The sequence below is a fragment of the Globicephala melas genome, chromosome 11 (assembly GCF_963455315.2).
Source record: "Globicephala melas chromosome 11, mGloMel1.2, whole genome shotgun sequence".
NCBI classification, from domain to species: Eukaryota; Metazoa; Chordata; class Mammalia; order Artiodactyla; family Delphinidae; genus Globicephala; species Globicephala melas.
In genome coordinates, this window is record NC_083324.2 from 21,473,555 (window position 1) to 21,499,385 (window position 25,831).

The 25,831-nt window shown below is 40.5% G+C and overlaps 1 protein-coding gene across 1 annotated transcript in view; it reads left to right on the forward strand.

Annotated features, from left to right (window-relative positions):
* Positions 1–2,548: 2,548 nt before the first annotated feature.
* TAFA4 (TAFA chemokine like family member 4) overlaps positions 2,549–25,831 on the forward strand; it is a 127,542-nt gene continuing 104,259 nt past the window's right edge. Inside the window, exons 1-2 of the mRNA XM_030867806.2 lie at positions 2,549–2,621; positions 8,032–8,147. Coding sequence (XP_030723666.1) covers positions 2,608–2,621; positions 8,032–8,147 — 130 coding nt within the window. The 5' untranslated portion in view covers positions 2,549–2,607. The remainder of the gene's footprint in view (positions 2,622–8,031; positions 8,148–25,831) is intronic.

The following is a 25,831-nucleotide window of genomic DNA, read 5'->3' on the forward strand; positions in this document are numbered from 1 at the left end:
AAAATAATCCTTTTAGGGAATTCACTCTACTAATAGTGAAGGCAGGTAGATCAAGAGTTAGAGCCTTGCTATTTCCTTGAAAAGAAATCAAGCGCAGGCAGAATTCTTTCTTGTGTACAACAGAAATAAACATCTGAAGAATGGTCTCCTCTGGGGAACTCAAAATTTCTTGGTACCAGGAAACATAAACAGGCATCCTGCTCTTTTGCTGTAAAAGAGTGACTGTCTCCACATAAGACCAACATGTAAGGTGAAAGATGAAAAATGTAACCTAGCATCTAAATGCTGAGTTCTTTTCATTCTGACAATGACCAGACACATTAAAATTTATTTGTAGTCTAGATATAGGCAATGCCTTTCGTCGTTATAAACACCTAGTCTCTTTAAAAATGAATTACTTTATTTTTTAGTTTGAATATTTTATTTTTTATCGAAGTATAGTTGATTTACAATGTTGTATTAATTTCTGCTGTACAGCAAAGGGATTCAGTTATACATATATATATGTTTATGTATATATATGTATATATACATTCTTTTTTATATTCTTTTCCATTATGGCTTATCACAGGATATTGAATGTACTTCTCTATGCTATACAGTAGGACCTTGTTAGTTATCCATTCAATATATAATAGATAAATGAATGACTTTTAAAGCAAATGATAGAAAGGACTGTGCTATTGATGTGAAACAATGGAGAGGGAAGTAGAGTGACCGGAAGTAAATGCTTTTGGCGTAATGCACAAAATAACTGATGGTCTTGAACGTACTAAAGTTTGGAGGTGACAAGAAAGCATTCATCCTTTTAAGCAAGTGCCTAGGGTACACTCTGGGAAAATCTGACTGACTGCTCAGCCTAAAATTAAACTCGGCTTTTTGTCTGGCATACGAACTATTGGATCACATTTCTTTTCACAGATGGATACATTTTTTTTTTAATGAATTGAAAAAAGAATCCCCAGTGGTTCCCTTTGTGTGAAGAAAAAAAGATAAATATTAGCTAGGAAAGGTCATTTTGGTTTCCAGTATGTGGGGAGTTCATTAGGATGGGTTCTGATAAATTATGCTGTGCACTTCTTTCCGATAACAGAAGGTCACATTGTGCCCTTGGGTGGACATCAGGACAAACATACTTAATCAAGTTGGAGGATCTGGGAGATGACTGTTTTCCAGTGGTTTTTTTTTTTTTCCCGAATACCTTATATTTATACAGTTATTCAAAGCCACTTCCCTCTCGTAGCGCTGATGACTCAAGGCCTCCCCTGTCTCTCCTGTAGCCCCGAATGGGTGGATCTCAAGTCTATCACCTGAAGTGGTCTCTAGACAAACATCTGTAAAGGGGCATCCAAAGAAGAGAAGAATCTCAGTTGTGCTTGGTGGTGGATTTGTAATGGGTTCCACACGATTCAATAGTAATTAGACTGTGTTGCAAAGATAATTTTTATGTCATATTTGCAACTTAAATATTTATTGTTGCCCATCATTATTTCTCTCTGATCTCCACCCCTGGGGGAGACGTATTTAATTTAGCAACATTAAAAATGGGTAGTTTCTTGGGGTTTTTTTGTTTGTTTTTTTTTTCCTTTTTCTTGTGATGTCTTTTGGTTTGGAGTCATCTGAGTCTTTCCTGAAAAATGTTTTCACTGAGTAGAAAAGTCCTTTTAGGTCTGTGCATTAAAGGACGGTGTTGAGTGTCAATTATGGTATTAACAAGTTTTTCTGTATTTTGGTATGGTGTTTTATGTTGGAAAGATTTTTGCCTTCTGCCTCCCATCAACATTTTTCAAAAAGCATCCTTGCAAATTGTTTTTTTTAATTGAAGTATAGTTGATTTACAATATCATGTGAGTTTCAGGTATATAGCAAAGCGATTCAGTTATTTGTCTATATATATATATTTGTATATATATATTCTTTTTTAGATTCTTTTCCCTTACAGGTTATTACAGAATATTGAGTATAGTTCTCTGTGCTATACAGTAGGTCCTTGTTGGTTATTTTATGCATGGTAGTGTGTCTTGCAAATTGTTTAGCATCATCAGGTTTATATCACACAAACATAGGAACTCAGATCTTCATGCTGGCTTTTCCACTGCTCTATGAACTTGGGCAGTTGTAGAACTCTTGGGATTGGATTACCTCCAATTTGATTTTCATCCCATGGTTAATGAAATGAGAGTGAAATTTTGCATGGTTTAGACTGTCTGTCAACTTGGGGATGCCTTTGCTCTGGAGGGAACTTCTACTTTAAAACTATATTATGTTAACTAATAGGTGGCTAGTTAATAAGTGTAGAATTCTGTATTTTCCTCCCCTCCGCTCCGTTTGTTAGGACACTTTACAAATGTGGATGTGTTTGGCTGTCTACCGCTTGCCTGAAAATGCAGGCGGCATTGTAAAAAAGCCACAATTTTGCTACTGGACATCTGCATCATTTCAGCATTAAAATGCTAATGGATTCCTGTCTTTTTTGTTTTTTAAAATAGGTCTTCCAAGCTAAGATAATTTTTTGGAACTGCAGAAGTGGTCCTAGCTACCAATGGGAATTTGGAGTCACTCTGAAATACATCCTGGAATAATTGTGTTTGACTGGAACCTAATCTTATGAAGTCTCCAAGGTAAAATGGTTTTAACACATACCTAGAGATGGTATCTTAACGAAGCATAAAGAATTTAGCCACACTGAGTATCTTAGCGTTGATGATCCTTTATAAAAGCCTTCTTTTTATGTTGAATTTTTGGGAATTTGGGGAGGTTAAAAAACTTTAGCTCTCATCTTTGAAATTATTTCAGTTTGTAAAGCAGTGTTTCAGCCCTTCAGCAGGGTAAATGGTGAAATTTTTAAGGTGGACCAATTTTGTTTTACATTTGGGCAAAATTGTTCAATGTAGAAGAAATTGAGGTATCACGGTAGATGTAGTAGGTGAGAAATCCTTTTACTGGCGGAGGGGGTCCTAGATTATTGAGTGAAATAAAGAATCATTGCTCAACGGCTGCCCACTTATCTGTAGGCATTTCTCTGGGGAATCATAGCTACTGTTAAGTAAGTACTTAACTTATAAATACTTTAGGCACTGGGAACTTGTAACTATTCACCCCGCACCGGTACGTAGAATTGTCCATGAAGAAGAAGTTAGATCAGGAATTATCACCCGAGATTTGGAACAGTGGCCCCTGAGACTTTTGATTTGGGGTTTGCTGTTGGGATCCAACCAGGACAACAGAAACCATCCTGATAATGTGGAACAGAGGGAAGTGAATTCAGGGAACTGGTTACACATGTGATGGGAGAGTCGTTAAGACGTTAAGCAGAAGATACAGAGGCGGCCCAGAGATCAGCAAGAGCAGGAAGCTTCTGCCATCCTGAGGCTGGTGGGACATAGGAGGGCGTACTGCCGAGCAGTGCTTAGGGGAAGGGACCTTCAGCGGGAGCTGGATCCATGGTGGGCCCTTCTCTTGGAAATGGACACTGTGGAGGAGAAATGGCCACTCCATAGCACCTACCAAGACAGAGAAGGTGGGGAGAAATACCCTGCCCTTTCCCTTCCACCCTCCACGCTCCAGCCAGGGTCTCCTATTGGTTAAGCCCAGCCAGGAGCCAGGTGATTCAGGAGGCTGGGAAATGCAGTGTCTGGGTGTTACCCAGGGGAAGGGGAAAGAATGGTTCTGAGGGCAAAACAGGCCCAGGCTGGCATAGAGTTTGTATTTGAAACCTCTTCCCATGACATTTTAGTGAGCGTGGCACAGGCTTTTCTACCTCAGAGGATGAGTCTTCTCTTGAGGCTGATTCTCACAGCCCCACCAAGTAAATTATGCATATGCCCTGGAATCTTCTGTCTGAAGATGGACAGTAGTGGTCTGTGATGCACTGCCAGAACCCCCTTCAGGAATGAAGGATTTATTCCCTCAACTGTTGGAAGTATTACAGAAGATGGCCTACAGCTCCTTTGAATTGTCCTTAATTCAAAGAGCCTCCTTCTTGCTGGGGGACTCGCCCAGTGATCCAGTGGTTAAGACTCCACACTTCCAATGCAGGGGGCGCAGGTTCGATCCCTGGTCAGGGAACTAAGATCCCACATGCCATGTGGTGTGGCCAAAAACAAACAAACAAACAAAACAAAGAGCCTCCTTGCTGAAGATTTAAGATTTTCCCTTATGTCCAAGCATAAAGGCCTGGCCCCTCACTCCAACTTGGTACCGCGGAGAAGGGGCGTCTCAGCTTTGGAACTCTCCATAGGGTTATCTGAGGCTGTTTCCTCCTTCTGTCCTGCCTTCTTCTCGCCCCTTCCCTTCCACAGGTGATTCTCCCTGGAGCATCCTTTAAATAACCCCCTGCTCATCACTTTCCATCTCACAGTTGGCCTCCCAGGGTAACCAACCTTTGAGACTCAGATCATCTCAGACGTACTCTCCAGATCTGGTAAACTCCGTTCAGACAGGTTTAGGTGATGCAGTGACTGATAAACACATGGAAACTGAATTTCTCTTATACTTTAGGTGGGAGGGATTATAGCTCACCTGAAAGACCTAGTCTGAATTTAGAGACTAAATTGGGTGGGGCACTGTGGTTAGAGGGAGGGCAGCCAACCCACCAAGCAGGAAAAAGTAGAGGATAGAAAAGTTAAGAAGCCAGTAGGAGACCCGTTGTTTTAAAGTGTTAAACTTGGCAGATTTGTTATACAGCAATAGAAAACTAGTACTCCATTCATCTGACTCTTTGAAAGTTTGCCTTTTGGGCCACTAATTGCTACAAACTAGAAACCGGGGTACCTGATCCAGCTTGCAAATGTGTTTTGTTGAGTCTGCACTGTGGTTTTTTTTTTTTTAATCTATTTATTTATTTATTTTTATTTTTGGCTGTGTTGGGTCTTCATTGCTGCGTGTGGGCTTTCTCTAGTTGCGACAAGCGGGGGCTACTCTTCGTTGCGGTGTGCGGGCTTCTCATTGTGGTGGCTTCTCTTGTGGAGGAGCGCGGGCTCTAGGCGCACGGGCTTCAGTAGTTGTGGCTCGTGGGCTCTGGAGCACAGGCTCAGTAGTTGTGGCGCACGCACTTAGTTGCTCCACGGCATGTGGGATCTTCCTGGACCAGGGCTCGAACCCATGTCCCCTGCATTGGCAGGCAGATTCTTAACCACTGCTCCACCAGGGAAGCTCTGCACTGTGTTTTTAAAACAAAGAAAATGGGGCTTACCTGGTGGCGCAGTGGTTGAGAGTCCGCCTGCTGATGCAGGGGACACGGGTTCGTGCCCCGGTCCGGGAAGATCCCACATGCCGCGGAGCGGCTGGGCCCGTGAGCCATGGCCGCTGAGCCTGTGCGTCCGGAGCCTGTGCTCTGCAACGGGAGAGGCCACAACAGTGAGAGGCCCACGTACCCGCCCCCCCAAAAAACAAAGAAAATGGAATAACTTGCCGACATATAAAGTGTGTAGACTGCGTATCAGAAAACGGCTTTTCTTTAAAAGTCGTTCCTGGCATCACTTGGAGCAGCTGCTCCTAGACAGGTCTCTGCACTACCTACTGTTCACCAGTGCTCTTGACCCAGGCAGCCTACACATTTATTTGGAGGTATTTGAATTTTTGATCCTTGAGTAAGAGGGCTAAGCCTTTGTAACAATTAGATCAGTAACTGATATTGGGGTTAACAGATGAAATTTTAAAACATTATCGGTGAGATAGAGCACCTCATTCAAAAATTCAGCAACTATGGAATTCTGAACCTACATGCTTTCCCTGTTAGTAATAAATTAATAATCAATTTCCTGAAGTGAAAATATAATTAAACAATAGCACCTCAAGCTCACGTAGGCTTACGTGTATATTCTTTGCCACCTTTCAAACTGATCCTAGGGTTTCTACTTACCATATGTGTGTGCTGAGGTGGGGGAGACAGAAGACATGCTTTGTAAAATTAAGGCATGTGCAGGCCCTTCAAAGCAAAGAGACCCTATGTTTCCATGTCGGTTTAAAATTTTCAGGGTTTCCAAGGCAAGGGGCAAAAAGATGTCAAGCTTTGAGTCCCTTCTAACACGGTGCTCTTCAAAGATAATCTTAGAATCTTGTCTTACTGTGGTTGCTTCAAAGGCAGGTTGAGTCTCAAATCAGGGAGCGATACGAGATCTTTCAACAAGATCTATTTGACTAACTTGTGAGAGGCTACAGCCTACTTCCCAGAGTGTGATGTGGGCACCAGGTCCCCAAGGCTGTGCCTTCCCTTGAGCATGGAATCATGGTTCTGGTTGAGGCACTGTGCGGCTGACTGCCATGGGGTGGCTGGACCCTTCCTTCCGGGATTTCCTCAGAAGCTTTGCCTCTAGTGTTACCCAAACAGGGATCCATCCCCATGGGCCATGTCTTTATTGTCTGCCCATGAGTGTTTATACCTCTTGTGTCTATGAAAAGGGGGTTCCTTTGATCCTCTGTGGTGGATCTTTTATCCTAAATACCATGAGACATGTGCCAGGCAGAACCTAGTATCACTGGAGTCTCAAACGCCAAGAACTACGACTCTTGCTTGAAAAAGTTAATTAAAAAAAAAATAGCAAACATAAAAGTTAATCAAGTGCTATCTAATTTCTCTATAATATCAAAAAGGGCAGAAAGTTAGGGAGAGGGTTGGAATGCATACTGGCTATTTTCTTTTTACTTACTCTTTTTTGGGGGGAGGAGTTGTTTTAGAATAGACCACACAACCATATCTGTGACCTGAATTGTCTTTGAGCAACTGTCTGGGTATTGTCCATTCATATAAGGTGAAGTTTATTTTCCCAGGTTTATTGAGATGTAATTGACACATAACACTGTGTATGTTTAAGGTATACTCTGTGTTGATTTAATGTTTGTCAATTGCAAAATGATTCTCAGCATAGTATCAGCTACCACCTTCCTACTATCACATAGTTACCTTTTTTCCAAAATTATTTTTTGGTGATGAGAACATTTTTCTTAGCAACATTCAAGTATATGATACAGTATTATTAACTATCATCACCATGCTATACATTAGATCCCCAAACTTGTTAATCATGTAACTGAAATATTTGACCTTTGGCTAATATCTACCCATTTTCCTCACTCTCAACCCTTCGTAACCACCATGCTACTTAACCTGTTTCTCTGAGTCTGTCTTTTTTAGATTCCATATGTAAGTGAGATCATACAGTATCTATCTTTATCTGACTTATTTCACTTGGCAATAATGCCCTTAAGGTCCATCTAAAATTTTGTATATGGCAAGATTTCCTTCTTTCTCATTGCTGAATAATATTTCATCATATCTATCTCACATCTTCTTTATCCATTTATCTGTTGACATCTATATGAAGTTGTTTCTCTATTCACCTGTACTTGCTCATATTCCCATCAAACTTTGAGATTGGATTAATAAACTATTCAGCCAGTCTTCTAGGCAGAGGGCGTTAATAGACAGAGGAACCAGGGGAAATCTCTCGAGCCTGGTGTGAAAGTTTCTGTGGTTTCTTTCAAATGAGAAAACCACATATCTTCTATTTGAATCCAGCTCTAAGTATGTCGCTTTTTAAATTTCATGCTATAAAATAGTATATAACCCCCATGTTCTATCAGGGCCCCTCAGGCTACACTCTAGGGATTCATAAATAGACTTTTCACCGAGGCATGTAGCTAACTTCGAAAACTTTTACACAGGGAGATCAGCTCAGTGCTTTGTGACCACCTAGAGGGGTGGGATAGGGAGGGTGGGAGGGAGACGCAAGAGGGAGGAGATATGGGGATATATGTATTCATACAGCTGATTCACTTTGTTATACAGCAGAAACTAACACAACACTGTAAAGCAATTATACTCCAATAAAGATGTTAAAAAAAGGTATTTATTGAAAATTGAGTGAATGCACAGTGCAGATAAGGTTGGATTGGCCTTCAGTTTCCTTGTGGGGGAAGAAGTCCATAGTTGAGCATCTTCCACTGCTTTCCCCACCTTCTCAGGATGGTGTTTGCTGAAAAGCCTTGTGTCGCTCAGCCCTCACTAACTGCGTCCTGCTTTCTTTCCAGGATGAGAGTCTGTGCTAGGTCAGTCTTGCTGTCTCACTGGCTCTTTCTGGCCTATGTGCTAATGGTGTGCTGTAAGCTGATGTCTGCCTCCAGCCAGCATCTCCGGGGACACGCAGGTAAGCCCTTTAAGCTCGTCGCGCGCCACTGAGATCAAGTAATAAAACCCTTTCAAACACCAAAGCCCACATTTCATTTTATTATTTAAAAAAATTTTTAATTTAATTTAATTTATTTATTCTTGGCTGTGTTGGGTCTTCGTTGCTGTGCGGGGGCTTTCTCTAGTTGCAGTGAGCAGGGAGCTACCCTTCATTGCGGTGCATGGGCTTCTCATTGTGGTGGCTTCTCTTGTTGTGCAGCACGGGCTCTAGGCGCGTGGGCCTCAGTAGCTGTGGCACGTGGGCTCAGTAGTTGTGGCTCGCAGGCTCTAGAGCACAGGCTCATTAGTTGTGGCACACGGGCTTAGTTGCTCCGCGGCATGTGGGATCTTCCCCGACCAGGATTCGAACCCATGTCCCTTGCGGGTTCGAATCCCACAGGGATTCTTAACTACTGTGCCACCAGGGAAGCCCCCCTAAGCCCACATTTTAGACACAGGTAATTGACAAAAGCTTTTGATGGTGTGTAACTAACCAGAGGAAGCATGAAATACAACAGGGTAAAGCAGTTTAAGGGTTTGATGCTTAAATCGTGTTGTTCTGGACATCTATCTAAAATGTCCTCCAGGTTTTTCCTTTTTTACCTTCCTGAGTACACTTTCATTTTTTCAGTGATTTTTCTCAAAGAATCCTGGAAAACCAGCAGCACTTTGTGATTATATACTCCAGGTTCCTTTGAAGGCAGAACATCTTCATTAATAAACTTAAATGAACACTTCCAGGGCTACAGTGAAGGGAGCTTTCAGATAATTTTCAGACCCCTTTAAGAAAAGATGGTGAAAGATTGAAAAAGAAAGGAACAAAAGAAAAAAAAAGCGGTGGTAACTTTTACACAGGGCCTAAAATAGAATGTCTGAAGTTTTAGAGAATCATTCTGTTAATTTCTAGTGAGACCCATGGCTGTAGTTGCTTATTTCTAAAGAAAGATGAAAATAATCAGTAGAGTATCTGTGTGTGTATGTTCGTGTGTGTTTCTTGTCCCCTTTCCTTGTTACATCTACATTTAAAGTGACACAGACTTGGAAACTCCCCGGAGAATTGTGTTTTCCTAAATAATTCACATTTGTCATGGACTTGTTGTCAAGCAATTAATTTGCTGTCTCTGCTTCAGTAATTAGAGGTGTGGCAGTGCCAGGCATGCTTTGACTTTTTAGTGAAAGAGTGAAGCTTGAGCCCTAAACCATGTATGCATCAGGATTGTAAAGTCTCTCTCCAGGAAAGTATGCAGAGAAGTTTGTTAGTTATCCTTACCCTCAGATATACAGCAGGTGAAGCTCTCTACTTACTTATTCTGATAAGTTAAGGTTAAGATTTAATTTTAGGCTTAAATTTTTTGTTTTTAATAAAGTTATTTGTTTATTTTTGGCTGCTTTGGTTGTTCGTTGCTGACGCAGGCTTTCTTTAGTTGCAGCAAGCGGGGGCTACTCTTCATTGCGGTGCGCGGGCTTCTCATTGCGGTGGCTTCTCTTGTGGCAGAGCACGGCCTCTAGGCGCACGGGCTTCAGTAGTTGTGGCCCGTGGGCTCAGTAGTTGTGGCTCGCAGCCTCTAGAGCGCAGGCTCAGTAGTTGTGGCGCACGGGCTCAGTTGCTCCATGGCATGTGGGATCTTCCTGGACCAGGGCTGGAACCTGTGTCCTCTGCATTGGCAGGCGGATTCTTAACCACTGCGCCACCAGCGAAGTCCTAGGCTTAAGTTTTTAAACTCTCTCATGACTCAATTGTCCTTAAGCAATAGTTTCAAGAAGACAAGAAAATTAATGATTGAAATTTTAATGAATCAGCATAAAATCAATACCATTTGGCTGCTGTGAAAGTGCCCAGGGCTGGTTGGTTATTGTGCTGTGTATATTTTGGTGAGCTTGCTCTCAAAGAATAGAGAATTTGAAGTCATCAGTCTTACCTGTTTGATACACATCTCGTTTCTTGGGTGCAGGTAGAGAGTCAGGCTAGTAAAGAAGCAAAGCATTTCGGGGTGGGGAGTTATCACCAGCACATTTCCAGATGTCAGAGAGGTTATGATGAAAAATGATTAAACTTGGAGGAAACAGGGGACATGACTGAACCTTCAATATTTCTTTATTTCAATATTCATTTATTAAAAGGCATTATACTTAGGTTTTTTTTTCTTCCAGGTTAGATTACTTATTTTATCACCCCTCCACACCCAACATATACACACTGGTAGTCTTTTTTTTTCTTCTTTTTAAAAAATTTTTATTGGAATATAGTTTATTTACAATGTTGTGTTACTTTCAGGTGTACAGCAAAGTGAATCTGTTATACATATACATATATCCATTCTTTTTAAAGATTCTTTTCCCATACATTACATTACAGAGTATTGGGTAGAGTTCCCTGTGCTATACAGCAGGTTATTGTTAGTTACCTATTTTTTTAATTAGTTATCTGTTTTATACATATTAGTGTATATATGTCAATCCCAATCTCCCAATTTATCCCACCAGCCCTCGACATTGGTAGTCTTTATGCGAACCTTCACTTTTAAATCTTTGTGGCAATCCTCATTTCATACCATAACCCTTTAAATTTGGAAAACGTGGAAAACGTGGAACTGTAGTGATAAATCTAAATTAAGATTAGAATTGTGTACACAAGAAAGGGAGGTGTTGGGAGGTGTTGCTGAACGGGGTTAGACGCTGACTGCACTCCTTGAATTGTCCTGCCATTGGCTGCAGCTGAGGCCCATGGCCACACCTTACTGCCTGGGCTGCTGGGAAACATACCCTAGCTGTGGGCCCAGTTCAAAGAGGAGACAATGATTTTTGGTGAGTATCCTGCAGTCTTTGACACAACGCATTAAGGTTTTAATAGTGCAAAGTGCCCTCCAAAACTTCTGGACTTAGTTATACTTACACCAGCAGTAATAGTACGATAACTCCCGTTTCCCCAGACCCTCATCAACTCTGGGTGCTATCAGGTCTTACTGTTTTGCAAATATGGTAATGAAAACTGCTGTTAGATTGTCTTGCAACTCTTTTTTTTTTTTTTTTTTTTTTTTTTTGCGGAACGCGGGCCTCTCACTGCCGTGGCCTCTCCCGTTGCGGAGCACAGGCTCCGGACGCGCAGGCTCAGCGGCCATGGCTCACGGGCCCAGCCGCTCCGCGGCATGTGGGATCTTCCCGGACCGGGGCACGAACCCGCGTCCCCTCCATCGGCAGGCGGACTCCCAACCACTGCGCCACCAGGGAAGCCCTTGCAACTCTTTTTGACTAAGTACTCAGTGCGCTGGGGGACTATTTGTATTTGTTCTTCTTTGCACTATCTTATCCTTTATCCGCTTTTGTCTTGGCTCTATTGATTGTTTACTTGTCGATTTGTGAAAGCTCTTTGAAAATTGAGGACACCCGAGTACTTTGACCATCATTTCCTTGTTTCTTCCTGCTTTTCCTTTGCCCACTACTCCCGTTCTAGCAAGGCTGTGTATTCCAGCAGGCTGTGTGAGTGAGTGAGTGAGTGAGTGTGTGTGTGTGTGTGTGTGTGTGTGTGTGAGAGAGAGAGAGAGAGGGACAAAGAGGGAACTGGCGGTGGCAGGGAGGTGTTGTACATTTCTCTGATGACCTTGCAGTGGCCACGTGGAGTTTCTTCCCAGAATTGCGCTCAGCTGGTGACAAGGTCAAGGGTCAGACCTGAGAAACTCTGCTCAGATTTTTGGGTGTATCTGAAACAGCCTGAGAGCGGGAGCAAGTTGCAGAAAGTTAACTGAAGAAGCCTCTGTGCGGTGTCCAGAAGCACCCCTGACACTGTCCCAAGAGTTTGTGGTTCATGCTGGCCGATTAAGGAACTGTGTCCCTAGGAAGCCCTAGTTGGAAGTTTTTTGGATGCTTCTAATGGCTCAGATTAGGAGAGTGGCTTGTTGATGGCTGTGTATGAACAAGGAGATACTTTACAATCCCATTTCCACCCATACCTCTAAGGCAGAGAGGGAGGGAAAGAATGTGGGACACCACCCCTAATTTGGGCAGATCGGATGGGGTATTGTTAGGTGTGGACCGGTTTCATTTTAGTTCAAGTGTAAGAAACAAAAACACACCTAATTTTCACAGGATTGGTGGTAGGAATCTTTCTTTAAGGCACATGGCATTGATAATCTTTCACAAGAGTCCAGAGGTAGTATCTTTAAGGAATTAGAAAACACAAAAGGCCACTTTGTTGCTTTTAAAATTCTACCTGACATAATAATTGAGTAGGAGACATGGGCTTCTGTAGCCCCGATCTGTAGGAAAGGTGTGAGAGCCATTTGGTAGGTTAGTTTCTTTTAAAAGGAAGCAGAGTTAACTCTGTTATTTCTTCAACTAGCACTTTGTCCTTTAGTTCCCTGTCTCGCCCCTCCCCAGCCCCATATGTAACATCATTTCCCCACGAGAAGGCAGCACATGTAATGCAGTGGAAAGATGCTGATAGGTTCAGAAACTTGAGAGTCATTTGAAATTAATTGGCTGGTTACATGATGAGTTTGGGACACAAAACACCCTACATCCTGGAGATTTATCCCTGGGAATATTTGGACACTTCAAAAATTTAAATTTTCCCCTTTGAAAACAGAAGCATAGCTACTTTTCCGTTATAGCTGAGAGAGTTGGGAACTGGGGTGCTGCTGGTTTACAAGTTCATTTTAATAGTTCCATTTCTCCAGAGAGCTTTAAGTATGACTGGTTTGGGGTGTTTTCATTCCAGCAGATGCCATGGTGCCTAGCTGCTATTTAATATACTCTGTTTTGGTATAAAATCTCTTATTTAATATATTCTGTCCAAAGTATTAAGGGCCCAAGAAACTGGAGCACAACTGAGAATGAGGCAGCAAAGCATAGGGGGCCTGGAGTCAAGCATAACCCTGGTTATGCCACATCCCAGCTGTGTGACCTTATCCAGGTCACTTAACCTCTCTGAATTTGCTTCATTATCTGTAAAAGTAAAATTTACATGCCTACCTTATGGGGTTATTGGAATGATTAGCTAAGAAAGTAGGTGAAGGGATTAGTACATAGTAAACACTCAATAAATGGTAGCTGTTTTCATATTTAGAGGCATCCAAAATGAAAAGGAGTCTGGAAATTTTCAAGGAGTGATTGACGGCTTTGTATGTGTAGGGAGATGTGATCAGTGGCTTAAGGTTTGAAGCTTTATCGTGTACAAGAGAAAAAGGCTTGTTTTTCATTGTCCTAGAAGCTGACTGTAATGAAGAGAATTTCTTTATGGAGACTGGGGTTTCAGCCCAACCTTAAGAAAAAAGCAATTTCTAACAAACAAGGCTTCAGAAGCTGAAAACAGAGTGACCCAAGGATGCTGAGAGCCCTTTTACCTGCTGGCCTTCAGCCAGATCTTCTGTAGAAGGGGCACCTCACTACTGGGGGCTGGTGTCAAAAATTGTGACAGGTCTGAGATTTCTTGTAGGCTAACAGGATAGCATGTCAGTTTCCTGGATGCTTGCAGAAGACATGAGATCCCTGGGTCAGAGAAGAAGGGTTTATTCTCACTGCACACTGAGCAGCAGGCATCCAGGTTAGCTCACATTCTCCTTTCACACTTGGGCTGGTGACAAAACCTCTTTGGGGCTCAGCCCCTTCTTCTGTAAAGTGGGGATAATAAACAATAAAAGTCATCCTTAAAGAGTTGTAATGAGGAGTCACTTAATACCGGGAAAGTGCTCAGAATTGTGTTTGCGCAGTAAGTGTTTAATAAATGTTAGTCATCTTTATTGAGAACTGCCTTCTCCTTTTGAGTGAATCCCATTTTATAGAGATTCTGTAATGTTTAAATTTATGGAAATTTAGGTTTTCTGTTTTCTCTGTGATAAATGATACATGCAGAACATGAATGTTGTTGGGCTTGTGTGCTTTGGTGCCTTGTGTTGTTTTTAACTTTGGTTAAATTGTATGAAGAGTGCACCTAAGTTTGGGCTCATATTTCTGTCCCCTATAAAGGCTGAATTTTTATAGGAACCCTGCTGATGATTTTGATTGGAATGACTATTTTAGCCCTAATCTTCCTAATAGAAGAAACTTCTATTTCTTTCCAAACAATACAGATGGTTTTGAAAAATATTTTGTCTGCATTGCCAGAGTTCTGACACTAGGGGGCAGGCAAGGCTTAGAAGAGCTAAATAGCGAGAGGCAGGACTCTAGCCTGATGCAGCCATTGTCTGACAGAAATGGGGGAGCCACATATGTAATTTTAAATGTTTTATAACCACATTTAAAAAGTAAAAAGAAACACGTAGGTTAATTTTAATAATATATTTTATTTAATCTAATACACCCAAATATGATCATTTCAACCTGTGGCCCAAGCCACATTCTAAGCACTCAATAGCTACATGCAGCCAGAGGCCAGTGTAATCTGTTTAGTACAGGGTAATGAATTGGGTCTTAGCATTACTTTCTGAAAGATTAGAATTATGACTTATTTATATTTTCATGGGTCAATCCTAGGGCACAATGTATTATCTCCCTTTATTTCACTTAATTTCTTTTCATGTTTTTGGTTTTAGTTCCTTTTATTTTTTTCCTAAATGATTGCATGTACATTCAGGAAAAGCGCCAGGTAAGTGGGGTTTGTAGCCCTCATAAAGGGTGGGGAAAATGGTTCCATTTCCTAATGAACTGCCCATATGATCATTCTTTGCAAGAGCATATTTTTTAGGGAGAGAGAAGTAGCAGGATAATTTGAAAGTGTATGTGTGTGCGTTGGTGTGAGTGATGGCTTCAGCCATGAAGACATTTTAAAATAAATTTATTTATTTTTGGCTGCATTGGGTCTTTGCTGTGTGTGGGCTTTCTCTAGTTGCAGTGCGCGGGCTTCTCATTGCAGTGGCTTCTCTTGTTGAGCAGCACGGGCTATAGTCCTGTGCGCTTCAGTACTTGTGGCATGCAGGCTCAGTAGTTGTGGCTCGCGGGCTCTAGAGTGCAGGCTCAGTACTTGTGGTGCACGGGCTTAGTTGCTCCGTGGCATATGGGATCTTCCCGGACCAGGGCTTGAACCTGTGTCCCTTGCATTGGCAGGTAGATTCTTAACCACTGCGCCACCAGGGAAGTCCAGCCATTAAGTCATAAAGTTATTCCCTGGAAGCTTACTTTGACCCATAATCAGTGTTTATCCACTGGAGTGAAATCCAGTGATACAGTTTTTTTTTTTTCCTTTTGCGGTACGCGGGCCTCTCACTGTTGTGGCCTCTCCCATTGCGGAGCACAGGCTCCAGACGCGCAGGCTCAGTGGCCATGGCTCACGGGCCCAGCCGCTCCGCGGCATGTGGGATCTTCCCAGACTGGGGCACAAACCCGTGTCCCCTGCATCGGCAGGCGGACTCTCAACCAGTGTGCCACCAGGGAAGCCCAGATACAGTTTTAATATGGTTTCTTCCATAACTGTTTCCATCTTCCTGCCCTGCCCCCAATGAAAGGTTACTTCTTTAACTGTATGGGTGTATTTTTATGTAGGTAATTCTACAGGAATAACCTTTATTTTATAAACAAGAAAAAGATTTTGGAACGGGAGAAAAGCCTGTGTTTTGGTAATGAAGAGGGCATCTATGTGATGATGCTTACTTGATTCTCTATCTGGGGAGTTTTCCACTAAACAACATGGAGGCCCCACCATATGTACGTTATATTTGAATCTTGCAAGGTAGAGCCCAGTCAACTATATTTTTTAATAGTTGCCTGGTGAGTATCAGAACCACTGATTCAGAACAAAAAGTCAGGTTTGACTCAAGCTCTTGTTAAGCTACAGTTTGATTCCAGTGGTGATGAGTCTCCATTTCATTCTCACTACACGTTGCCAGGCTGAGCAGAGGTGTGTTTTCTCCCTCTGACGGTGACCTCCGTATCCACCTCTTTGGAAGGACTGTGAAGATGCTTGGTCATTTTGCCCTGGCAGGGCTGTTCCTGGATGCTAAAAGCTTGTAGTGTGAGAGATTCCATTGACCTCCCTTGGACCCTACATTATTTTTCTCTAGTTCCATCTTGATAGGCTCGTCTTATTCTTGATGTTTCATAAGAATGGAAAGGAACAGATTATGTGGGGTGTTAATATTTGACTTCTCATCTCCTTGCCGGCAAGTTCAAGTCCCAGTGCCACCGTCAAGGTCAGCTTTGCAAAATATCTGACAAATGAGTGTGCTTCACATTTTTTTTCGTGGGGAGGAAGGGTTGTTTCACTGACAGGAGAGTAAAGAATTTCAGTTCCTTAAATGAGCTTGTGAGCCACCCTATGTGGCAGAGCAGGCTTTTTCTCCTGCCCCTTTTTGTGTCTTTGAGGCAGAAGAGGCACCCCACGGCCTTGGAAGAGTTCTCTGGGTAGTTAGGGAAAAGATTCTCCTTACCCTTGAGAAGAAAGTTCCTCTTTCTTCTTTCAAGCCATGCACTTGAACTTATCTAAACAAAGCCTACAATTTGGGGCTTAAAAAGCCAGGGGTCAGTATATCATCTGTCAGCATTATCTGAGGAAATAAGAATCTTTTGTCCCATATAAGGAAAATAAAATCATTTGGTAAGAAGAATCAGCAGGAGTAAAGATGGTACGGGAAGGAAAAAGAGGTTTTGTGTCTTTCTAGGTGTAGCTTGGATGCTTGAAATATTTTGGCCCATATGGTGGTCTCAGAATAGCACAAGTAATATTATTAATATTAATAATATTAATATTAATTAATATTATTGAATGGATATTCAAAAATCCATTAAAACAGATTAATTCACTCTGAGAAGACTGTGTGTTCAACAGTTAAAAACTTTTCCACTCCTTATGCCATGTGCCATCGATGCTTATATTTTAGGGAATGTCTGAAATCAGATAAGAACTATAACCAATTTGAACAGGCTAGGAGGGCCTGAAGGTGGGAGCAGCTCAGACTGTGCTCTCTTTTCCTGTTTCTTATCTGTTGTGGAGAGTCAGAAAGGGAAACAGGAGAGAACTTTGTTTCAGGAAAAAAATAATATGGGCACAGAATGAAATCAATGAGTAAACCCACAAGCAGGTCATCTTTCTGTAGTTTGTCACTGACTTTGCACAGCTACCTGCTAAAGGGCTGGAAATTAATACCAGCAGTCCAGGGAGGGGGTGGGGGACTTGAACAGCCTGAACTTGGCACAGAGTTAAGGTGTGTGTCTTCTTCCCCCAAACCAAACACAGTTGTATGCTTTGCTATTGGGGAAGCGTTTGCAAGGCGTTGTGGAAGCCATGTTTTGTAAGAGGAGCTTTGAGAGTCTGATTGGATTTGAGCCATAGAAGTGAACTTGTTGCAGTTTTCTCTGCCTGTCCCCCTCCACAGCTGTCCTGCTGTCATTAGGAGACTTCCAAACTGTCGACCAGTGGAGGCCAGCGACTTTTAATGGGGGATATTCTATGTATTTGAGCTTTTGCTGGTCAGTCTTATTTGATAGGAAATAATGACTGTATGTAAAGCGAGAAAGCAACAATCAACAATGTTTTTCTAGTTAGTGGACATCTAGAAACTTGAAACATTCACACTCAGCATTTTGGTTGCCAGGTGTGTGTGTGCGTGTGTGTGTGTGTGCTCCAGAAGAAAAATTACGGAGTTCGATCTCTCCAGGTGGGACCAAAAAGGTTATTAGCCTGTCTCTTCTGCTGTATGTTGTGCTGATCTTGAGTTTGTTTTCCAATGTGCTGACTTGGGGACTCTTGGGTGTGTGACACGTCGGAACCTGGATTGTTTCTCTAAGTCACTGAAACCTTAAGTTGAACCCTATTAATTTTAGAATTTGTGATGATCCTGAAATGATAGGGTTGACATTTACCCATGTGCCGTCTACGAAAGGAGATTTGCTAAGCAAATAAATAGTGTAAATATGTTTGCCTGGGAGCTGTTGAAGTTATCTTAAAAGATTGTCAAGTGCTTTGGAAGCATTTATTTAACATGACATAGAAATGCTTGTGCCTTGGCTCTGTGAGGTCCTAGCTATGTGAGTTACTGAATAACAGTTATTCAATCTCTCTGAGACTTTTGCTCAGTTTGCTTTTCCTGGAAATGGGTATAACAGCACCTTCTATCTCAAAGTGTTTTCGTGAGGTTTAAATAAAATAGTTCAGAGGAAAAGTTGGGGATTCCATTGGGAATTTAATGCATTATTTTGATTTTGTTTTTTTTTTAAACAGCTTTATTGAGGTGTAATTGACATACAGTAAACTTTTCATATTTATAGGTGTACAGTTTGGTAAGTTTTAACATATATATGTGTGTGTGTATATTTTATATATATATATATATACACACACACACCCATGAAAACCATCTCCATGATCAAAATAATGAATATACCCATCACCCCTGAAAGTTCTCTTGTGCCCCTTTGTAATCAGTCCCTCTTGCCCCTACCTCCACCGTTGCCAGGCAACTACTGATCTTTTTGCCATTATAGATGAGTTTGCATTTCCTGGAATTGTGTTTAAGTAAAATCATACAGGATGTATTCTTTTTTTGTTTGATTTCTTTCTGCATAGTTGCTTTATGGTTTATCCGTGGTGTCCTGTGCATCAGTAGCTCATTTCTTTTAACCGCTGAATAGTAGCCCATCCTGTGTCACACACTGTGTATCCATTCACCTGTTGATGGACGTTTGGGGGTGTTCCCAGTTTTGACTATTACAAGTAGAGGTGTTATGAACATTTCTTACAAGTGCTTATATGAACATATGCTTTCATTTCTCTTAAGGAAGTACCTAGGGAACAGAATGCCTGGTTCATATGGTAGATGTATGATTGACTTTTCAAGAAACTGTCAAACGGCTTTCCAATGTGGTTGTACCAGCTCACACTCCCCCCAGCAGTGTAGGAGAGTCTTAGTTCCTTCACATTCCTGTCAGCACTTGGTATGATCTGTATTTTTGATTTTAGCCCTTTCATTAGGTGAGTAGTGATATCAGTGGTGGTTTTAATTTGCATTTCCCTACTGACTAATGATGTTGTACATCTTACCATTTGCTTATCTGTATATCTGTGAAGTGTCTATTCACATCATTTGCCCATTTTTTAAAAAGTTGGATTGTTTTCTTAATATTGAATTTTGAGAGTTCTTTATATATTCTCAGTATAATTTCTTCATCAGAGAAAGGAATTGCAAATATTTTCTCCCAGTCTTTTCATTCTCATAACAGTGTCTTTTGAAAAGCAGATTTTTTTTTGATGAAGTCCCACTTGCCAGTTTGTTCTTTTATGTACCATACTTTTGGTGTCTTTTTGCCTCTAATCTAAGGTCACAAAGCTTGTTTTCTGTGAAATGTTTTAATTTTAGTCTTTACATTTAGGTCTGTGATTCATTTTGAGTTAATTTGTGTATATGTTGTACTTTATTTATTTATATATATTTATTTTTAAAATTTATTTATTTTTTATATTGTACAGCTGCATCTGGCGGCAGGCTTTTTTTTTTTTTTTTAAAGAAACCAAAAGGCAAGTAGTTAATATAATAAACATATATGTCATTATGTATAAGCTTGGGTATAGTGGTAGCATAGCCAGATTACAAATAGAATCACTGTGAACTCATTAGTTATAAATAGAGAACAATAAAAATATGTTGGTTTAGGACTTAAAATGCCACTGTGATGCAACTTTCCAAAACATTTAACTCTCTATTTACATGGTGGCTGTATTCCTGGAAAATTCAATGTATATTAAAAACATGACAAAGGAAAAAAAACCCACAAAAAACTGTGGATGAATTTTTTTTTTTTTTGCGGTACGCGGGCCTCTCACTGTTGTGGCCTCTCCCGTTGTGGAGCACAGGCTTGGGATGCGCAGGCTCAGCGGCCATGGCTCACAGGCCCAGCCGCTCCATGGCATGTGGGATCTTCCCAAACCGGGGCACGAACCTGTGTCCCCTGCATCGGCAGGCGGACTCTCAACCACTGTGCCACCAGGGAAGCCCTGTGGATGAATTTATATGTAAAATGTAGCCAAGCTCTGGACCCATGATAATAAAGATTCTTCACCAACATGAATGCCCACCAAAACATTTGTAGATTGTATGGGACACAGGACAGTTGTTCATTTGGTGAGACTGCCCTATGCACTGTAACATGTCTAATGTCCAGGCCCCTTATTCCACCCTCCCAATCATTGTGGCAGCAGAATACCCTTTCTCCTACAAATTTCCAAAGCACCTGTGGGGCAGTGCTGGTCTACCATCTTTGAGCTGGCCCAGCGCTGTTGGAGAGATGGGGCCAGACTGAGTTCTCACTTCACTCTAGCTCTGCATTTATATGGATTGATCATGTCCATTTAAAAGGCTTAGTATACGGTTGGCATTTTCCTTCAACGTTTGAAATACACAAAACTTTCACTCCAAAATTCCATTCCTAGGACTTTGTCTTTTCATTCACTCAAGCACTTCTGTATACAAACAATGGATAGAAGGATATATATCACCCTTAACAGCAAATGCCTTTGAGTGTAGAGTTGGGAGATTGGGGTATGAAGTGGGGACTTTGATTTTGTACTTTCTTTTTTTTTAAATTTTTATTTATATTTTTATACAGCAGGTTCTTATTAGTCATCCATTTTATACACATCAGTGTATACATGTCAACCCCAATCTCCCAATTCATCACCCCCCCACCCCACCCGCCGCCGTTTTCCCCCCTTGGTGTCCATACGTTTGTTCTTTATATCTGGGTCTCAACTTCTGCCCTATAAACCAGCTCATCTGTACCATATTTCTAGGTTCCACATATATGCGTTAATATACGATATTTGTTTTTCTCTTTCTGACTTACTTCACTCTGTAGGACAGTCTCTAGATCTATCCACGTCTCAACAAATGACCCAATTTCGTTCCTTTTTATGGCTGAGTAATATTCCATTGTATACATGTACCACATCTTCTTTATCCATTCATCTGTCGATGGGCATTTAGGTTGCTTCCATGATCTGGCTATTGTAAATAGTGCTGCAATGAACATTGGGTGCATGTGTCTTTTTGAATTATGGTTTCCTCTGAGTATATGCCCAGTAGTGGGATTGCTGGATCATATGGTAATTCTATTTTTAGTTTTTAAGGAACCTCCATAGTGTTTTCCATAGTGGCTGTACCAATTTACATTCCCACCAACAGTGCAAGACAGTTCCCTCTTCTCCACACCCTGTCCAGCATTTGTTGTTTGTAGATTTTCTGATGATGCCCATTCTAACTGGTGTGAGGCGATACCTAATTGTAGTTTTGATTTGCATTTCTCTAATAATTAGTGATGTTGAGCAGCTTTTCATGTGCTTCTTGGCCATCTGTATGTCTTCTTTGGAGAGATGTCTATTTAGGTCTTCTGCCCATTTTTGGATTGGGTTGTTTTTTTATAATACTGAGCTGCGTGAGCTGTTTATATATTTTGGAGATTTGTCCATTGAGTCGTTTGCAAATATTTTCTCCCATTCTGAGGGTTGTCTTTTCGTCTTGTTTATGGTGTCCTTTGCTGTGCAAAAGCTTTGAAGTTTTATTAGGTCCCATTTGTTTATTTTTGTTTTCATTTCCATTATTCTAGAAGGTGGATCAAAAAAGATCTTGCTGTGATTTATGTCAAAGAGTGTTCTTCCTATGTTTTCCTCTAAGAGTTTTATAGTGTCTGGTCTTACATTTAGGTCTCTATTCCATTTTGAGTTTATTTTTGTGTATGGTGTTGGGGAGCGTTCTAATTTCATTCTTTTACATGTAGCTGTCCAGTTTTCCCAGCACCACTTATTGAAGAGATTGTCTTTTCTCCATTGTATATCCTTGCCTACTTTGTCATAGATTAGTTGACCATAGGTGCGTGGGTTTATCTCTGGGCTTTCTATCTTGTTCCATTGATCTATGTTTCTGTTTTTGTGCCAGTACCATACTGTCTTGATTACTGTAGCTTTGTAGTATAGTCTGATGTCAGGGAGTCTGATTCCTCCAGCTCCGTTTTTTCCCTCAAGACTGCTTTGGCTATTCGGAGTCTTTTGTGTCTCCATACAAATTTTAAGGTTTTCTGTTCCAGTTCTGTAAAAACTGCCATTGGTAATTTGAGAGAGATTGCATTGAATCTGTAGATTGCTTTGGGTAGTATAGTCATTTTCAAAATATTGATTCTTCCAATCCAAGAACATGGTATATCTCTCCATCTGTTTGTATCATCTTTAATTTCTTTCATCAGTGTCTTATAGTTTTCTGCATACAGTTCTTTTGTCTCCCTAAGTAGGTTTATTCCTAGGTATTTTATTCTTTTGTTGCAGTGGTAAGTAGGAGTATTTCCTTAATTCCTCTTTCACAGTTTTCATCATTAGTGTATAGGAATGCAAGAGATTTCTGTGCATTAATTTTGTATCTTGCAATTTTACGAAATTCATTGATTAGCTCTAGTAGTTTTCTAGTGACATCTTTAGGATTCTCTATGTGTAGTATCATGTTATCTGCAAACAATGACAGTTTTACTTCTTCGTTTCCAATTTGTATTCCTTTCATTTCTTTTTCTTCTCTGATTGCTGTGGTTAGGACTTCCAAAACTGAGTTGAATAATAGTGGTGAGAGTGGACATCCTTGTCTTGTTCCTGATCTTAGAGGAGATGCTTTCAGTTTTTCACCATTGAGAATGATGTTTGCTGTGGATTTGTCATATATGGCCTTTATTATGTTGAGGTAGGTTCCCTCTATGCCCACTTTCTGGAGAGTTTGTTTTATCATAAATGGCTGTTGGCTTTTGTCAAAAGCTTTTTCTGCATCTGTTGAGATGATTTTATGGTTTTTCTTCTTCAATTTGTTAATATGATGGATCACATTGATTGATTTGCATATATTGAAGGATCCTTGCATCCCTGGGATAAATCCCACTTGATCATGGTGTATGATCCTTTTAATGTGTTGTTGGATTCTGTTTGCTAGTATTTTTTTGAGGATTTTTACCTCTATATTCATCAGTGATATTGGTCTGTAATTTTGTTTTTTGGTAGTATCTTTGTCTTGTTTTTGTATCAGGGTGATGGTGACCTCTTAGAATGAGTTTGGGAGTGTTCCTTCCTGTGCTATTTTTTGGAAGAGTTTGAGAAGGATGGGTGTTAGCTCTTCTCTAAATGTTTGATAGAATTCACCCGTGAAGCATCTGGTCCTGGACTTTTGTTTGTTGGAAGATTTTTAACCACAGTTTCAGTTTCATTACTTGTGATTGGTCTGTTCATATTTTCTGTTTCTTCCTGGTTCAGTCTTGGAAGGTTATACCTTTCTAAGAATTTGTCCATTTCTTCTGGGTTGTGCATTTTATTGGCATAGAGTTGTTTGTTGTAGTCTCTTAGGATGCTTTGTATTTCTGTGGTGTCTGTTGTAACTTCTCCTTTTTCACTTCTAATTTTATTGATTTGAGTCCTCTCCCTCTTTTTCTTGATGAGACTGGCTAATGGTTTATCAATTTTGTTTATCTTCTCAAAGAACCAGCTTTTAGTTTTATTAATCTGTGCTATTGTTTTCTTTGTTTCTATTTCATTTATTTCTGCTCTGATCGTTATGATTTCTTTCCTTCTGCTAACTTTGGGTTTTGTTTGTTCTACTTTCTCTAGTTCCTTTAGGTGTAAGGTTAGATTGTTTGAGATTTGTCTTGTTTCTTGAGGTAGGCTTGTGTAGCTATAAACTTCCCTCTTAGAACTGCTTTTGCTGCATCCCATAGGTTTTGGATCATCATGTTTTCATCGTCATTTGTCTCTAGGTATTTTTTAATTTCCTCTTTGATTTCTTCATTGATCTCTTGGTTATTTAGTAACTTATTGTTTAGCCTCCACGTGTTTGTGTTTTTTACGTTTTCTTTTTTCCCTGTAATTCATTTCTAATCTCATAGCATTGTGGTCAGAAAAGATGCTTGATATGATTTCAATTTTCTTAAATTTACTGAGGCTTGATTTGTGACCCAAGATGTGATCTATCCTGGAGAATATTCCATGTGCACTTGAGAAGAAAGTGTAATCTGCTGTTTTTGGATGGAATGTCCTATAAATATCAATTAAATCTATCTGGTCTCTTGTGTCATTTAAAGCTTCTGTTTCCTTATTTATTTTCATTTTTGATGATCTGTCCATTGGTGTAAGTGAGGTGTTAAAGTCCCCCACTATTATTGTGTTACTGTCGATTTCCTCTTTTATAGCTGCTAGCAGTTGCCTTATATATTGAGGTGCTCCTATGTCGGGTGCAAATATATTTATAATTGTTATATCTTCTTCTTGGATTGATCCCTTGATCATTATGTAGTGTCCTTCCTTGTCTCTTGTAGCATTCTTTATTTTAACGTCTATTTTATCTGATATGAGTATTGCTACTCCAGCTTTCTTTTGATTTCTTTTGCATGGAATATCTTTTTCCATCCCCTCACTTTCAGTCTGTATGTGTCTTTAGGTCTGAAGTGGGTCTCTTGTAGACAGCATATAGATGGGTCTTCTTTTTGTATCCATTCATCAATCCTGTGTCTTTTGGTTGGAGCATGTAATCCATTCATGTTTAAGGTAATTATCGATATGTTTGTTCCTATGACCATTTTCTTAATTGTTTTGGGTTTGTTTTTGTAGGTCCTTTTCTTCTCTTGTGTTTCCCACTTAGAGAGGTTCCTTTAGCATTTGTTGTAGAGCTGGTTTGGTGGTGCTGAATTCTCTTAGCTTTTGCTTGTCTGTAAAGCTTTTGATTTTTCCATCGAATCTGAATGAGATCCTTGCCGGGTAGAGTAATCTTGCTTGTAGGTTCTTCCCTTTCATGACCTTAAGTATATCATGCCACTCCCTTCTGGCTTGTAGAGTTTCTGCTGAGAAATCAGTTGTTAACCTTATGGGAGTTCCCTTGTATGTTATTGTCGCTTTTCCCTTGCTGCTTTCAATAATTTTTCTTTGTCTTTAATTTTTGCCAATTTGATTACTGTGTTTCTCAGTGTGTTTCTCCTTGGGTTTATCCTGTATGGGACTCTTTGCGCTTCCTGGACTTGGGTGGCTATTTCCTTTCCCATGTTAGAGAAATTTTCGACTATAATCTCTTCAAATATTTTCTCAGGTCCTTTCTTTCTCTCTTCTCCTTCTGGGACCCCTATACTGCAAATGTTGTTGTGTTTAATATTGTCCCAGAGGTCTCTTAGGCTGTCTTCATTTCTTTTCATTCTTTTTTCTTTATTCTGTTCTGCGGCAGTGAATTCCACCATTCTGTATTCCAGGTCACTTATCTGTTCTTCTGCCTCAGTTATTCTGCTATTGATTCCTTCTAGTGTAGTTTTCATTGTATTGTTCGTCTCTGTTTGTTTGTTCTTTAATTCTTCTAGGTCTTTGTTAAACATTTCTTGCATCTTCTCAATCTTTGCCTCCATTCTTTTTCCGAGGTCCTGGATCATCTTCACTATCATTATTCTGAATTCTTTTTTCTGGAAGGTTGCCTATCTCCACTTCATTTAGTTGTTTTTCTGGGGTTTTATCTTGTTCCTTCATCTGGTACATAGCCTTCTGCCTTTTCATCTTGTCTATCTTTCTGTGAATGTCGTTTTTTTTTCCACAGGCTGCAGGATTGTAGTTCTTCTTGCTTCTGCTGTCTGCCCTCTCTATATGATGTACTTTAATGCAGTTTGTGTAGGTAAGAAAATACTGCTCATTATAAATTCTCCCCATTACCTAGGTGAAGTTGCTGAGAGTACTCAAAAATAATAAAATCA